The 16,011-nt window shown below is 50.8% G+C and overlaps 2 protein-coding genes across 6 annotated transcripts; both read left to right on the top strand.

Annotated features, from left to right (window-relative positions):
- The first annotated feature begins 1,200 nt into the window (after positions 1 to 1,200).
- Positions 1,201 to 9,374, top strand: CCNL2 (cyclin L2). 4 transcript variants are annotated; one of them, XM_043485412.1, is made up of 11 exons: positions 1,201 to 1,535; positions 2,009 to 2,083; positions 2,365 to 2,474; positions 3,246 to 3,366; positions 4,303 to 4,367; positions 6,833 to 6,932; positions 7,112 to 7,216; positions 7,301 to 7,442; positions 7,928 to 8,039; positions 8,120 to 8,212; positions 8,357 to 9,374. In XM_043485412.1, exons 1-11 carry the CDS (start codon positions 1,251 to 1,253, stop codon positions 8,709 to 8,711), a joined length of 1,563 nt encoding a protein of 520 aa, XP_043341347.1. In that variant the 5' UTR covers positions 1,201 to 1,250; the 3' UTR covers positions 8,712 to 9,374. The 4 variants fall into 4 exon arrangements, with proteins under 4 accessions (XP_043341347.1, XP_043341351.1, XP_043341348.1 ...); XM_043485413.1 differs by lacking the exon at positions 1,201 to 1,535 and having other exon boundaries at positions 2,365 to 2,478; XM_043485414.1 differs by lacking the exons at positions 1,201 to 1,535; positions 2,009 to 2,083; positions 2,365 to 2,474; positions 3,246 to 3,366 and adding an exon at positions 4,945 to 4,958.
- A 1,527-nt stretch (positions 9,375 to 10,901) lies between these two features.
- AURKAIP1 (aurora kinase A interacting protein 1) lies at positions 10,902 to 15,536 on the top strand. Of its 2 annotated transcripts, none has more exons than XM_043485985.1 (4): positions 10,902 to 11,060; positions 11,415 to 11,504; positions 14,807 to 15,252; positions 15,346 to 15,536. In XM_043485985.1, the coding sequence occupies exons 2-4, from the start codon at positions 11,453 to 11,455 to the stop codon at positions 15,445 to 15,447; spliced, it is 600 nt and encodes a 199-aa protein (XP_043341920.1). In that variant the 5' UTR covers positions 10,902 to 11,060; positions 11,415 to 11,452; the 3' UTR covers positions 15,448 to 15,536. The 2 variants fall into 2 exon arrangements, with proteins under 2 accessions (XP_043341920.1, XP_043341921.1); XM_043485986.1 differs by lacking the exon at positions 10,902 to 11,060 and adding an exon at positions 11,065 to 11,200.
- Positions 15,537 to 16,011: the final 475 nt, after the last annotated feature.

Below are 16,011 nucleotides of genomic sequence, written 5' to 3'. Positions count from 1 at the left end.
TCCTGTTCTGCCACACCGTATGCAGTTGCCTGACTCCATACCTCGTCAGTAAACGGATCTTGTTGAAAGACAACAGGGTGGAGGATACAGGGAGCTCTCTGGCGTGGGGACGAAGTTCTGTGTAACAGGCACTGTTACGGAAGAGCTGCTTTCTCTTTGTTCATCTTGATAAAGGAAGGTGGGGAAGTGGCAGACAACTGTGGGCTGTTCCTGGCACACATTCCCGCACTCCCACCCCCACTGCCCACCAGAAGCTGGCAGTCACTAATCCTGAGAGCGCCTGGTGCAACCAATGAGAAAATGGAGGGTCAAACCCCTGGATGGCTCCCCGCTGTTGTTAAGACAAGAGTCCAAGTCCTTCCCGTGCTGCCCGCGCCCTCCTATCCCCGCATCGCAGCCTAGCTCTTCTGCCAACCTAGGGGGAACTCATGCTTCATGCCTCTTTGCAGTTGCTGTGCTTTGTAAAACATCGAATTAAACGTTTCCAGCTACCATCTCTCTCCTTTCTAGGCTCAATTCTGAAGGCGAGATCTTCGGGAGTCTGGCGTTAATACCTGTACTCCAAAACCTCTACTCAGTAAACACCGTGCCGGCAGCCACAAATTAACTGGGGAAACAGCATCTCGTTGCTGCTGGGCGCGGGCTGGGAAAACTTAACACGCGTGCGCCCATCCTTTAAGGTCGGAGGCCTCGGAGACGTCTGACAGCTCCACTCAAGTCCTGGACCACCCGCCCGAAAGATTCAAGGAGAGCTGCCTCCCGCCCCCGCCCCGCGGGCCTTCGCGGCAAGGGGCGTCTCCCCTGGTTCTACTTACCAGGGGCTGCCCGCGGGCCCCTTCAGATTCCCTCGGCACCCGCTTGACCCCTAAGAAGCCTGGGGCTGCAGTGGAAACTTCGCGAGCTCCCGGGTCTCTGCGCAGACCCTACAGACACCCCCGAACGGTTAGACCCGGAAAGTCGCCGGGAGCTGGCCACTGCGATTACTACTTCCGGGTCGGGATCGAGATGACAGTATCTCCAGGGCGCCGCAGGGCCTACTGGGTAACGAGCCCGTTCCCCCACCCGCGCCGAGTTCCGGCGTCGGTCGCGCCGCTGACGGACAGGCAGCAGAGCCAATCGGGGCAAGGGAACCCCGAACCGCCCGCCAGTCGAACCAATGGCACGCGGCGGGGCGGGGCGGTCGCGGTCGTAGAGCGTCGCGAGGAGCCGCCCTGCCGGGAAGGAGCCAGAGAGGGAGTCGGCGGCACAAAATGGCGGCGGCGGCCGGGACCGGGGCTTCAGGGTCGACGGCCCCCGCGGTAGCGGCTGGCACGCCGGGCTCCGGAGGCACAGCCCCCGGGTCACAAGGGGTGCTGATCGGGGACCGGCTGTACTCCGGGGTGCTCATCACCCTGGAGAACTGCCTTCTGCCCGACGACAAGCTCCGCTTCACGCCGTCCATGTCGAGTGGCCTCGACACCGACACGGAAACCGACCTCCGCGTGGTGGGCTGCGAGCTCATCCAGGCGGCCGGCATCCTGCTACGCCTGCCGCAGGTGAGGGAGCTGCCGCGAGCCTCGGGCCGAGGTAACCGCCGCGCCCGCTCCGGGAAGGCTGCCAGGCCCTTTGTTGGCGGCGAGGCCGGAATCGGACCCGGAGCTCGCTTCGTGTCCCTGCCCGGAATCCGGGCCCAGCAATGACCCCCTACCCGGATCCCAACCCCACTCCTTACTGACGTCGGGTACCCGGCTCAGATCATTTTCCTTATTCTCACCGACAACCCAGCCCCCACCCCGTTCGTGTCCCCACTCGGGACCTGAGCCCAGCGCCTACCCAAGGCCGGAGAGCCCCTGCTGCAGCCCACCAGAGGTGATAAAGGAGGCGAGGCAGCAGGATGCAAAGAACTTTTGTGGATGCAGAAAACGTTTCAGCTTCTGGTTCTTTATCAGGAGTTTCGCGAAACCCAGTGGTTTAATTCGAGACCCATGAAGTGGGCAATTGAAAAGGATGGAATCTTTCTCTTGTGCAGGTGGCCATGGCTACCGGGCAGGTGTTGTTCCAGCGGTTCTTCTACACCAAGTCCTTTGTGAAGCATTCCATGGAGGTGAGACTTCCTCCCCGTCTTTCTTCCCCACAGAAACGTGCTGACAAGAAACCTGGGTTTGTGGTGTTGCCGGTCTCTCAGAGGAAGGAGTGCTGGCCTTGGCAATTGTAATGCTCGGTGTATTTGGGGTGGGGTGTGTTGGGAAGCCACCTGTGCTGTAGAGGGGTCTCTCCCAAGTGGCCTTTTTCTCCCGGTGTATCTCCTCTGCTCTTAAGCGCCGTTCTTCAGCTGTTGGAGACTGGTCCTTAGAAGGAATCTCTGTCCCGTTGCTTACATTTCAGCACGTGTCAATGGCCTGTGTTCACCTGGCCTCCAAGATAGAAGAGGCTCCAAGGCGAATACGGGATGTTATCAACGTGTTTCATCGCCTTCGACATCTGCGAGAGAAAAAGTGAGTCCATCAGCACTGTCATAGACATCTGCCTCCGTGTTTTCGCAGTTATTCAGTTACACTAGTTTTTGGGACAAAATTTAGGGTGTGAGGTTTTACATTTGTGCCCAGGAGGAGGCCTGACAGCTGGGAGGTACCCTTCAGATTCTGTTAATTAGTGAAGGAACCATTGTCAGCAGGAAGGGGACTGTGGCTGTTGTCTGGCTGACATCGGTTTCCTGGTTGCTCACCAGGCTGTTTGGTCAGCCTGGATGCTCTGGAGCTGGTTCTCAACCTCAGCACTGTTTACATTTTGGGCTGGATGAGGCTTTGTTGTGGGGACTTTCATGTGTATTGTAGGGTATTTAGAAGCATCCTCAGGCTTTCCAATGCTCCAGGTAATGGAGGTCCTTTGTGAAACACAGTTTTGGCTGTTTAAGCATCGTGCTTCTGTGGGTTCTTTGGATTTCCATTCATCCACAGCACATCTGCTTATGTCTTGAGCCCAACAAAGGACGTGCAGTCCTTGTGCGATGAGATGGTGAGACCCTCCTCTCTTCAGTCCACGTTTATCGTCTGTAAGGAAAACAGGGAGAGGGTTATTTTGAGGAGGCATAAGTAGGTTAGCATGGGGTTTGAGGAAGACTTTGTGGTTTTGCTGGTTAAAGGAAGTGAACTTCCTGACTCCATCTGTGTTGTGTGTATCGTAGATTGTTACTGGAGGTAACTGTGGGATTTGATAGACTCTGTTTTGTTTGATTCTTATGCAGACTGTGTGTTTTGTCTTTGTAGAAAACCTGTGCCTCTACTCTTGGATCAAGATTACGTTAACTTAAAGAATCAAATTATAAAGGCGGAAAGGCGAGTTCTCAAGGAGCTGGGTTTCTGCGTCCACGTGAAGCACCCTCACAAGGTGGGTATGAGGCCCAGCTGCCACGTGGGCCCACCAAAGTGACTGCTGCATTCCTACCCAGATTGGGAACTCCAAAGGATTAAATGTGTCCCTGATTTGGTTTTCCAGTTTATACCTGTATTCTGAAAGATAACTGTTTTGTCATCAGCCTGCTCATATGTTAATTTTACTAGTATATTTTTTAGAGGTAGAAGTTATCTCTTTTTAGTTTTGGCTTTCAGAAATAGTGATAAGAACTCGTAAGAATGAAATCTGTCAGTTTACTGTTTCTTTCTCAACAGCTGATTTTCTAAAGCTGCTTAAGTAATTTTATTTTCTTTTATGGGGGGATTGGAAGAATTCTGAACCGTTTATTTGGAAGTGAAGGAGGAGAGTTTTGCAGTGTGTATCAGTTGAGCATATGATAGCACACATATCTTCCATGTTCCCCTCAAATGCAGAGTGCTATTTTCATCTCTCTCTGTCCCCTTTTTATTGGGGGTTTCCTCATAGCTTCTTTCTCACTTGTGTGACTTTCTGGCATTATCTCAGAATCTTGTTAAATAATTCACCATAGATTTAAGAGCTTTTTCTTCATTTGCTGAAAGTATTCTCACGCCATGCTTTGTATAAGTTAGCGGCTGGGGTACAGAAACGTTCCAGGCAGGCTACTCTCACTGGCGGAGAATGTGTTGAAGATGAGAATGAGCCTGAGTCCTGGCCGCAAGAAGCTCAGTGCAGCTAGGTCCTCCTGTGCTTCCCTGGTGCCTGGCTCAAAAGCAGGGAGCAGGCACGTCAGCAAAAACTCCCCTCCAGCTGAACTGTGCACCGGGCGTGTGACAGGAGCCAACCCTGGGATCTAGCACGAGGCTCTTGTTTGCTGCATGGACGCCCTCAAAATCTGAATTCTGGGTTCTCAAGGTTCTCGGTAATAACTGCCTGACCCGTATCTTCCAGATAATCGTTATGTACCTTCAGGTGTTAGAGTGTGAGCGTAACCAACACCTGGTCCAGACTTCATGGTGAGTTGACCTTCCTTGTTATATGAGACCAGCCAGGGCAGTGCAGGAGTATGTTGATTTGAGACACCTGGGCAGTGGGTAGTCGGTCCCATGACTTGCTTGTGGGCTGGAGTTGTCCAAGTGCCCAGTGTTCCTGCCATGTAAATTCCAACCAGATTCCCAAAATATCAGGCACTGGTGGAACGGTAAGGTGACCCATCCCCCCCACCCCCCAGGAGAGCAGTCGGCGGGCTTCCCTTTGGGGGCTGTTGACTAGGCACGTTGGGATCTTTCCCACAGCTGGCAGTGTGGACTTAGTGGTTTCATATCTAATGTGAACTTGCTTCTTACTGCCTCAATTAAGTAAATCGTATGGGAGGAAGAGGGGGTGTAGGGCCTTCCTACAATTTGGGGACTGATTTTAACAATGTGCTAATATACTAGAAGTGAAGCCTGAAGTAACAGTTCAGTGCTGGGTGCTTTCCCACAGAGTTAGGTCTGTAAGGGTCATGTTTTTGCTGCCTGAATTGTCTGGTGCTGTGCTGTGCTAATGGAGAACCTATTTTGACTTTTCTTTTCTGTACTCTTTCAATCAAAGGGTAGCCTCTGAGGGTAAGTGACTAAGACTTCTCCTCTCCTGTCCAAGCGCTTCGGTGCGGGGACAGCGGCCGTCCTCAGCCAACCCCGTGCAGGCTCTCCACCGAAGGCTGGCTCTAGATGGTGGTATGCGCACGATAGTCTAGTGCTGGCCCACTGCTGCTGTGGTTCTCTGACGGTTGTGCTTCTTGTTAATCCTCTGTCGTGCTTGGTAATTGTATTGATTAGAGTTGATAACTGTCTTGACTTAAATTTTGTCCATTTGAAACTGCTCTACCTGTGCAATAAAGATGCAGTACCTTTCTCTTAAAAAAAGCAAACTAGGGGATGCTGTGAAAACTGGCTGGTGGGAGTTGAGACTGTAATGTGGGGTGGTGTTATTTATTTCTGGAAGTCCTGAAGTTGCTCTTTTCAGCAGCTAAGGGTTGACACATTTTTGTAAAAGGTGTGCATCTTTAAATCATTCCATGGACACTGTTTATATTGTAAAATTTTAAAAATAGTAACTTTAAATATATGTTTTGAGGACATTTGTTTTTTTAAGGACATAAAAGTTAATGGTTTAATAATATTATAACTGAGTACTAAATGTTTTTTTATTAGAACGAAATAGTTACTGATGGTTGTGTTTATTAAATGTTTGAACTGTTTACTTGCAACTCTCGGGACATATGGCCTTGGCTCCATCACACAAGGTTTTTTTGGTCCCCTCTGGGTACCTGGAGCAAGATCTTAAGAGCCAGGTGCTCCTAGTGGGCAGATGTAGAATTTATCACTGAGAAAGCTCTCCATGGGTTTGTAAGTCACCTTCTCCAGGATTTGGGGCAGAGATAACCAGGGTGGGGGGTGCATCAGTTAGGCCCCAGCATGACTTGGCTGCCCCCGTGGGTGTAGCCTGCTATCACTGGGGTATGTTAGAAGCAATGAATGTATGAACTGTTCAACTGTTCTCTTGTGCAATGAATCTCTGCAATATTTTCTGTTTTCTTCTGTTTTTGCAATATTGATAAAATTAATGTGAGGTTTGATTTTTGGTCTTTTAAATCTTAGAGAAACATATCTAAATGAAATTGCTGAAAATGTAGCCAACATTAGCATTCTAACCTTTTAAGAAATGCAAATGTTTTGTATTTTTATATCTTCTAATACGATATTTTTTTAAAATGTACTGATTGTGATGAAACTTGTAGTATTTTGTTGCTTTTATCTGATTTTATGAATGTTCATTTTAAGACTCCTTATTGAAATGGGACAATTTGGAAACGGTTCTTTGATAAACCTGAGAAGAGGATTTCCCTTTGGGCACTGAGCCCTCTGCATGACGTTCCCATGTACCCAAGGGAGTTTTTCCCCCTTGTCAAGTGGACTCCCGTGTGGAAGAAGCCACGCCATGAGTACCTCTTCCCGGAAAAGGAGTGCAAGAGGACGACTTGTCTCAGAAAGGCCCTCGCAGGCTTTGTGCTCAGCCCGTTCATTTGAGTTTGCATGTTTCTCTGCACTATGGATTTTGAGCATTTAAATTTTCTTAATCAAATATGTTGAACTGCCACAGTAGACATCTTTCTGAGGCACTGTGTTTTGCATGAGAGCAGGCCAAAGGTTGAGAGGGAAAAGTAAAGTTAAAGTTGGTTCTCTTTCATAGCAACATGTACTCTGACATTCAGCCAGCTTTAAAAGATTTTTTTCAGTAGTTTCCCTATCTTCCTATCCTGTATTCAGAAAAAGCAGTTGGGATGTTTCTCCATGAACTTGTGAGAATCACAGGACTGTCTAGCTCTTAAGTCCTGGCTGTAGACTAGTTAGTGGAGTAGTGACTTTACCTCGACAGTGCAGACGGGTGTCATGTGTGTGCCCCACCGGTTTCAGTTCTTCCTGTGTTTGGCTTTTAGGAATTACATGAACGACAGCCTTCGCACAGATGTTTTTGTGAGGTTCCAGCCTGAGAGCATTGCCTGTGCCTGCATCTATCTCGCTGCCCGGACGCTGGAGGTCAGTGTGGGGCCACCTGGGGAGTCACCAACCTCAGTAAACTGTACTATGCTTCAAGTTATGTTCACTGGTGTCAATAAAAAGCCTACTTGTTGGTGACCATCAGGCTTGTTTTTATTGCCCTGAGAATCTTGTTGGTTATGAAGAATGGTTAATGGTGATGGCCTCTGTGTTTACAGATCCCTTTACCCAACCGTCCCCATTGGTTTCTTTTGTTTGGAGCAACTGAAGAAGAAATTCAAGAAATCTGCTTAAAAATCCTGCAGCTGTATACTCGGAAAAAGGTTCTGTGTCTTTTCGTGTAACGTGTGCACCTGTGTGTTTGACTGGAAGCATCTGGTCTGAATCATGCACTCTGGCTTTTCTAGGTTGATCTGACTCACCTGGAGAGTGAAGTGGAGAAGCGCAGGCACGCCCTTGACGAGGCGAAGGCACAAGCCAAGGGCCTGCTGCCCGGCAGCACCCAGGTGCTGGACAATGCATCGCGGTTCTCGCCTGCCCCCAAGCCTGGTAAGCGTCTCTTCCCAGGGGTGGCCCTCTCATCCTGAGTTCTCTCGGATCACATCTGCAGCTAGTCTGAGCGCTCCTGAGGGCTCCAGTGTCCTCAGCAAACAGGAGATAATCTTTGAAGTGAGGCAGGGGCTCCTATGAAGTCCGTTCTTGTGTTTTCATTAGTAAGGGGTATGGACAGGCTCCTGAAATGGCTCTCCTTACCCAGCCCACCCAAGTAGTTTGCCTTGATGAAAGTCTCATAAATCTGGAGGAGTATATCCTGTTGTTAGATCCTAGAGTTAAGCATGATGCCTGTCCCCAGTCCCAGAGGCCTGGCCAGTGAGACAGGTGGTCTTCCTGCATCTGGAGGTCCTGAACTGGGCTGGGAGCCAGAAGTCAGAGTTGGCAGCAGCAGTCCCTTGGGGAGTGGCCTCACCTTGCTCGGCTTTCCTGTTTCTCACCAGAGCAGTTGTTGGGTTGTAACTTCTTGTGATTGATTCTAGTGGAATCCCCCAAAGAAGGCAAAGGAAACAAGCCTTCCCCACTCTCTGTGAAGAACGCCAAGAGGAAAGTGGAGGGTGTGAAGAAAACCAAGGCAGACAGTCCGGTGAATGGGTGAGTATCCACGTGCCCAGATGGCACTGGGGTTGGCTAGAGAGACTTGAGGTCTCAACTGTTCTCTGCCCTATTCTCAGCTTGCCCAAAGGGCAGGGGAGTCGAAGTCGGAGCGGGAGTCAAGAGCAGAGCTACTCAAGGTCCCCATCACGTTCCGCGTCCCCTAAGAGAAGGTGTGTGCTGCTTGGGTGCATGGGGCTGCAGCAGGCACCGGGATGTTTCCTGGGGAAGTGGTGTGGCCTCTCCTTGGGGACAGTTGCTCCTGATCCTGAGATGGTCGGGATGGGCTGTCACCTGCCTGGTGGTCTCCTTCACAGGAAAAGTGACAGTGGCTCCACATCTGGTGGATCCAAGTCACAGAGCCGCTCACGGAGCCGGAGTGACTCCCCCCCACGACAGGCCCACCGGGGCGCCCCCTACAAAGGCTCCAAGGTGCGGAGCTACCGGAGATCCAAGGACTGCAAGTACTCTGCCCAGAAGCCACACAAGTCCCGGAGCCGGAGCTCCTCCCGCTCTCGGAGCCGCTCACGGGAGCGGGCGGATACTTCTGGAAAATACAAGAAAAAAAGTCATTACTATAGAGACCAGCGACGGGAGCGTTCCCGGTCTTACGAGCGAACAGGCCATCGCTATGAGCGGGACCACCCTGGGCATAGCAGGCACCGGAGGTGAAGGGGTGGGGGTCCCCGGAGGACTGTGCTTTGGCCCTCGGTGTGGACACCTCAGCTGCTGGCCCTGGGGTGTGACCCTTTCTGGGTATAATTGTTGACTCTGGACCGTGTGATGAATTTGGAGATGGCATGGAGAGGCTGGCAAGGTGCCCTTTCATCTGACCTGGGCCCGGCCCCCGGCTCTTGCCCAGCGCCTCAGCAGCAGCCCTGCTAGATGTGAAGGCGGGGCACGTGTCCCAGCAGCGGGGTTTGGTGCTACAACAGGCTGTCTGTTCACCCCTGAACCCATACTTAATTACGTTAAACCAAGAAAGTGACTTTTCGAACCTTTGCCTATATTAGGTTATACTATGTATGTATTTTGCAGTGTTTCACAATGAGAAAATGGCCTTAATAGCCCCTTACTCTGTCCGCGTTGTAAATAAACGTGTTTAATACGAGTTAAAGCTATATATGAAAACTGAGAACTTGAACTGTCAGCTTAAAACTTGTGTAGAGAATTCTGATTTTTAAAATGTGAAGGTATTTAGATCTGTGTTGAAAGTCGTATATTTTTATCTGTGTGATGCTGAGTGCAGGCCACCAGCTCCTAGAGAAGTTTCCTATATATGCATTTTACGTTGTTAAATAAATTCTCTCTACTCAGGACATTTGGAAAGTTAAAGGGATTGTCGTTTGTCATTCTCATTGTTTGCTCCCCTGCAGAGCCTGCAGCACCAATCTAGCAGTGTGTCTGCGCTCTCCTCTCTGATCTGATTACAGTGTTGGGTTTTGTACTGAATTCTGTGCATCTGCTCCTCTGAGGGTTTATGAGGGCTCTGAGCTGTCTGCTGCCAGCAGGGTAAATGGAGGGTTTGCAAAGGACAAAGAGCATCACCCTGGAGGGGTCCTCTGTGGGAATGGGTGAGGACAGCTCAGTGGTACTGGAGAGCAGGGTGGGTCAGGGCTGTCTCCAAGTGCTGCGTGCACTCTGTGTAGATCAAAGGCACTCGGGGGGCCTGTCTATGCCCCATGTTGGCTCTCTCCAGACTGGCACTTCATGGGTGGAAGGTACACCCTTCCTGGTGACAGTGGCCTGGAGAAAGGTGCCTGAAGTCAGTACAGCCAAGGTGTGAAAGCAGCAAGGTCAACACCCAGGGTCCAGGTGGCTCACTCTTAGAACCAAACCATAAAAACCTGCGGAGGCTGAGAGGTAGGCTCCTGGATGCAGAGATCTTTCAACCTGGGAACTAGAAGCTGTGCCTCAGGCTGAAGGGTAAATCCTCTGGTGACTAAGTTATAGAGCTGGGCCCAGATCCTGCAGTTTTGCCCTCCCATTGGCCTATCCTCTACTCCCTGCTTAGCTAAGTTGGGGCCTGGGGGTTGCTAGGCCTGGCCATTTCGTACTAAGACTCAGGGCAAGACCCTCCAACAGGGCAAGCCTCAGAGGAGGACAAGGAGACTCCCTACATCCTTGTCCCAGCAGGAGCTCCTTCAGGTCCATTCTGGGGATCCTGTCCATCCTAGCCAACCTCATGACAACAGAGCCTTTCTGTGTTACACGGGTTATGTGGGCCCTTTGAGCCCCGTACCCTGAGGAACAACACTGGGTCTTAGCTCAACCCCATGCTGCTTCTGGTTTTCAGACAGAAACTTCTCATGGACACAACATAGGAGCCTGTTTGCTTTAAGGAAGGAATATACGCCACCCATGCAAAAAGCGTCGTACTATCTATCCCACGGTACATGCGGGACGTCCTTTGCTTATCCAGACTGGCAGAGCGGAGGCTGCAAGCCAAAGCGGAGAGGTGGCGGGTCCGAGACACCCAAGTCACTCCTGACGACGCCCCGGCTCTAGCCCAACGCCTGGCACCTGTCTACCACCTTTCCCGCCCCAAGAGGCGGGCTCGGGGGTGAAGACAACGTCCCTCAAGACGAGTTGCTCCGAGTCCGGCTTCCGCCCCAGCATCTGCAGTAGTTAGGGCCACTTCCGTCGCCCCCGCAAACTCTTCTTCCGTCGCTGGGAAAACGCCATTTCCGGCTTCCCGGGGCGACTGGCTCTTGACTGTCGGGGAGCGACCAGAGTTCGAGCCACGCAGGCGCAGAGGGAACACCCTTGGGATTGTGGTAAGTGTAGTTTTCTAGCCTCCGCGAGGGACAGGCGGAGTCGGCGAGCTGTGGGAGGGGCTGGGCACGGGGGGCGGTTCCTTCGGCCGGAAACAGTCGCTTTCTGGGTCCGGCAGGACCTGCGACGACTGGGAGTGGGGCGCAGAGGGGCGCTAGGGGGAGCTGGGCGTAAAAACACGCAGGCGGCTGCGCTCGGGCTGGGGCGGCCTTAGGAACGGACCGGAAGTGCTTGAGCGAGGCGAAGGTATGGTTTATCGAACTTCCTTGCGGTGTCTGGGCAGGGTCTGTGTGAGCACCCGGCGAGCGGGCTCCACGGACAGCCCAGGAGGCCGCGGCTGGCTGGGGCTCGGGGCCCGAGACCCGATCGTAGACACAACCTGCGAGGTGGGAGACTTGGGGTGAAGCTGAGGCTCAGGGACGGCCAGTACCTGCCCAGAGTCGCGCTGCTGGGGACCCTCGGAGGCAGAGGTTTTGAGGGAGGAAGCTGTACTCGAAGTGGCATCCTCGTGGTGGGAGAGGGTGGCTAGGGAGACCGGGTGCGAGAATCGGAACGAGACCAGAACCCCCAGAGTGACCTCTGCGCACACCTGTGTTCCAGCTCCGCTGATCGCCTGGGGCCACAGCCACGCACAGACCATGTTTCTGATGCGCCTGACTTCCCAGCTGCTCAGGGCTGTTCCCAGGGCAGGTAAGAAGCCCCGTGGGGGGAGATGGGCGGGATACACACCTGGGTTAGGAGTATGGAGTTAGCATCTCTGTTACCTGCGCTGCTGTTCCTCACCACCTGAAGGCGGGGCCAGGCCACACAAACTGCCCTGTTGTTGTTCAGTCGCTCAGTCCTGTCGGACTCTTTCTGACCCCCATGGACTGCAGCATGCCAGGCTTCCCTGTCCTTCACCATCTCCCCGAGCTTGCTCAAACTCATGTCGGTGTGCCATCCAACCATCTCTTTCTCTGTCATCCTCTTCTGCCTTCAACCTGTCCCAGCATCAAGGTCTTTTCCAGTGAGTCAGCTTTTCACGTCAGGTGGCCAAAATATTGGTGCTTCAGCATCAGTCCTTCCAGAATTTCCTTTAGGATTGACTGGTTTGATCTTCTTGCAGTCCAGGGGACTCTCAAGAGTCTTCTCTAGCACCACAGTTCAATAGCATCAATTCTTCCGCACTCAGCCTTCTTTATGGTACAAATCTCACATCCAGACATTACTACTGTCTGGATGTGAGATTTGACTTTGACTAGACAAACCTTTGTTGACAAAGTAATGTCTCTGCTTTTTAATACGCTGTCAAGGTTTGCAGAGTACATCATGCAGAATGCCGGGCTGGATGAAGCACAAGCTGGAATCAAGATTCCTGGAAGAAATATCAATAACTTCAGATATGCAGATGATACCACCCTTATGGCAGAAATCAAAGAAGAACTAAAGAGCCTCCTGATGAAAGTGAAACAGGAGAGTGAAAAAGTTCACTTAAAACTCAACATTCAAAAAACGAAGATCATGGCATCTGGTCCCATCACTTCATGGCAAATAGATGGGGAAACAATGGAAACAGTGACAGACTTTATTTTCTTGGGCTCCAAAGTCACTGCAGATGGTGACTGCAGCCATGAAATTAAAAGACACTTGCTCCTTGAAATGAAAGCTATGTCAAACCTAGACAGCATTTTAAAAAGCAGAGGCAATTACTTTGCCGACAAAGGTCCATCTAGTCAAAGCTATGGTTTTTCCAGTAGTCATGTAGGGCTATGAGAGTTGGACTATAAAGAAAGCTGAGTGCTGAAGAATTGATGCATTTGAACTGTGGTGTTGGAGAAGACTCTTCAGAGTCCCTTGGACAGCAAGGAGATCCAACCAGTCCATCCTAAAGGAAATCAGTCCTGAATATTCATTGGAAGGACTGATGCTGAAGCTGAAACTCCAACACTTTGACCACCTGATGTGAAGAGCTGCCTCATTGGAAAAGACCCTGATGCTGGGAAAGATTGAAGGCAAGAAGAGAAGGGGACGACAGAGGATGAGATGGTTGGATGGCATCACCGACTTGATGGATATAAGTTTGAGCAAGCTCCGGGAGTTTGTGATGGACGGGGAAGCCTGGCGTGCTGCAGTCCATGGGGTCGCAAAGAGTCGAACATGACTGAGCGACTGAACTGAACTGACTGAAGGTCTCTTCTGGGTATTCTTGACACCTCTTCTTAATATCTTATGTTTTTGTTAGGTCCATACCATTTCTGTCCTTTATTGTGCCTATCTTTGCATGAAATGTTCCTTTGGTATCTCTAATTTTCTTGAAGAGTTCTCTATTCTTTCCCATTCTATTGCTTTCCTCTATTTCTTTTCATTGATCACTGAGGTAGGTTTTTTTTTTATATCTCCTTGCTGTTCTTTGGAACTCTGCATTATCAGATGGGTATATCTTTCCTTTTCTCCTTTGCCTTTTGCTTCTCTTCTTTTCTCAGCTATTTGCAAGGCCTCCTCAGACAACCATTTGCTTTTTTGCATTTATTTCCTGGGGATGGTCTTAATCACTGTCTTCTGTACAGTGTTACGAACCTCTGTCCATAGTTCTTCAGACACTCTTATCACCTCTAATCCCTTGAATCTATTTGTCACTTCCACTGTATAATCATAAGGGATTTGATTTAGGTCATACCTGAATAGTCTAGTGGTTTTCCCTTTCCCTACTTTTTTCCATTTAAGTCTGAATTTGGCAATAAGGAGTTCGTGATCTGAGCCACAGTCCCAGTCTTTTTTTTACTGACTGTATAGAACTACTCCATCTTCAGCTGCAAAGAATATAGTCAATGTGATTTCGGTATAGACCATCTGGTGATGTCCATGTGTAGAGTAATTTTTTGTGTTGTTGGATGAGGGTGTTTGCTATGACCAGTGTGTTCTCTTGGCAAAACTCTATTAGCCTTTGCCCTGCTTTATTTTGTACTCCAAGGCCAAACTTGCCTGTTACTTCAGTTATCTCTTGACTTCCTACTTTTGCATTCCAGTCCCCTCTGATGAAAAGGACATCTTTTTTTGTTGCTAGTTCTAGAAGATCATGTAGGTCTTTATAGAACCATTCAACTTCAGCTTCTTTGGCATTAGTGATTGGGGCATAGCCTTGGATTACTGTAATACTGAATGGTTTGCCTTAGAAACAAACAGAGATCATTCTTTCATTTTTGAGATTGCATCCAAGTACTGCATTTCGGACTCTTTAGTTGACTGTGAGGGCTACTCTGTTTCCTTTAAGGGATTCTTGCCCACAGTGGTAGAAATAATGGTCATCTGAATTAAATTCTCCTATTCCGGTCCATTTTAGTTCACTGATTCTAAAAATGTCGATGTTCACTCTTGCCATCTCCTGTTTGACCACTTCCAGTTTACTTTGATTCGTGGACCTAATATTCCAGGTTCCTGTGCAATATTGTTCTCTATAGCATTGGACTTAACTTTCATCACCAGATATATCCACACCTGGGCGTTGTTTCCATTTTGTCTTAGCTTCTTCATTCCTTCTGGAGCTTTCTCTCTGTTCTTCTCCGGTAACCTATCAGGCACCTCCTGACCTGGGGAGTTCATTTTTTAGTGTTCTATCTTTTTGTCTTTTCATACTGTTCATGGGGTTCTCAAGATAAGAATACTGAAGTGGTTTGCCATTCCCTTCTCCAGTGGCCATGTTTTGTCAGAACTCTCCACCATGACCCGTCTGTCTTAGGTGGCCCTACACGGCATGGCTCTTAGTTTCACTGAATTAGACAAGTCTGTGATCCATGTGATCAGTTTGGTTAGTTTTCTGTGCTTGTAGTTTTCATTCTGTCTGCCCTCTGATGGATGAGAGCAGACAACCCTGTAGACATCCAGATGTCACAGAAGGCGAGTCTTGGCCTGAGGATGTCAGCAGGGCTTCAGGGGGTTCTGCTCCACAGGCCCCATGGCTGTGGGTCATGTAGCCCCACAAGCAGTAATTAACTGTGCTCTCTTGTCTCCTGCAGGCTGCCATGGACCCTGGCCTGTCTTAGGAGTGCTGGGCAGGCATGCCTGCAGGCCTTGCTATAGCACGAAGCCAACAGGCCCAAGTGGGGTTGCCTCTCTCCCTGGCAGGCGGGTCCACATGGAACTTGAGGAGATGCTGGTCCCAAGGAAGATGTCCATCAGCCCCCTGGAGAGCTGGCTGACCATTCGCTACCTCCTACCGAGACTGGACACTGGGGTACCAGGGACTGTGTCTCCAGCCCAACTCTATGAGTGTCCGCCCAGTCAGGTGGGCGAAGGGGTCGAGCAGGGCGGTAAGGACGTCTGGGATGCGCCCCAGATGCAGTGCAGAAACGTGCTCAAGATCCGCCGGCGGAAGATGAATCATCATAAGTACCGCAAGCTGGTCAAGAGGACCCGGTTCCTGCGGCGGAAAGTCAGGGAAGCACGTCTGAAACGGAAGCAGGTGAGTGTGGCCCTTGGCTGCAGCTATGTGGGGTGGCTGGGGCACGTGGCTATGCCACGGACCTATTTGTGGTCACTCCCTCTGCCCTCACAGATGAAGTTCGAGAGAGATCTGAGGCGCATCTGGCAGAAGGCAGGCCTGAAGGAAGCCCCCCCAGGCTGGCAGACCCCCAAGATCTACCTGAAGGGCAAATGAGTCTCCAGTCTCTGTCTCCCACCCCCGTGACTGCTGATGCCTGACGATAATAAATGCTCTGGGAACTCGACTGTCCCTACTGGCCTGGACCCTCTTCTGCTTGGTGTGAGCTGTTCTGGGATGAAGGCTGGTGCCAGCTTCTGGAATTACGGGAGCCCAAAACCCCTAGGGCAGATTGAGAGCCCCTTTCCCCAGCAGGCCCTGCCCTGTGCCGCGGCTGCAGGAGGGAAAGCCAGTGCTGTGGACATCTGTGAAGAGTCACAGCCCTGTCCCTGGTGATCACACAGTCAGGGAGCGTGGCACGGGGACCATCTGGGGATTAGGGAGTGAGTATACCGTTGATCCTTCTTGCAGTCGGACACCTGAACAGAGCTTATAGTCAGCACTCCATCTCTTTGGTTTTGGGATCAACCAGCTGTGGCTCGTGTGTTGCTATAGGACCTGATGATTGAAAAAAAAAAAAACAGTGGACCTACACAGTTGGGGGGTCAGGGAGGCCCTCACTGGGCAGACGGGAGGGAGGCAGCAAAGGCGCCTGTCCTCAGGGATGGTGGGCAGGTCCTG

Source organism: Cervus canadensis, chromosome 13, assembly GCF_019320065.1.
Source record: "Cervus canadensis isolate Bull #8, Minnesota chromosome 13, ASM1932006v1, whole genome shotgun sequence".
NCBI lineage: Eukaryota > Metazoa > Chordata > Mammalia > Artiodactyla > Cervidae > Cervus > Cervus canadensis.
The sequence above is the reverse complement of the archived record's forward strand: the minus strand, read 5'-3'. Positions and strand labels throughout refer to the sequence as shown.

What these genes read in the sequence shown, in the direction of transcription:
- CCNL2 (XM_043485412.1), top strand. Translation starts at nt 1,251, where the DNA reads ATGGCGGCGGCGGCCGGGACCGGGGCTTCAGGGTCGACGGCCCCCGCG. An exon ending in CACCTGGTCCAGACTTCATG is followed by an intron (nt 4,368 to 6,832) that starts GTGAGTTGACCT and finishes TTTGGCTTTTAG; the next exon opens with GAATTACATGAACGACAGCC. An exon ending in AGCTGTATACTCGGAAAAAG is followed by an intron (nt 7,217 to 7,300) that starts GTTCTGTGTCTT and finishes TGGCTTTTCTAG; the next exon opens with GTTGATCTGACTCACCTGGA.
- AURKAIP1 (XM_043485985.1), top strand. Translation starts at nt 11,453, where the DNA reads ATGTTTCTGATGCGCCTGACTTCCCAGCTGCTCAGGGCTGTTCCCAGG. An exon ending in CAGGGCTGTTCCCAGGGCAG is followed by an intron (nt 11,505 to 14,806) that starts GTAAGAAGCCCC and finishes TGTCTCCTGCAG; the next exon opens with GCTGCCATGGACCCTGGCCT. An exon ending in CACGTCTGAAACGGAAGCAG is followed by an intron (nt 15,253 to 15,345) that starts GTGAGTGTGGCC and finishes CTGCCCTCACAG; the next exon opens with ATGAAGTTCGAGAGAGATCT.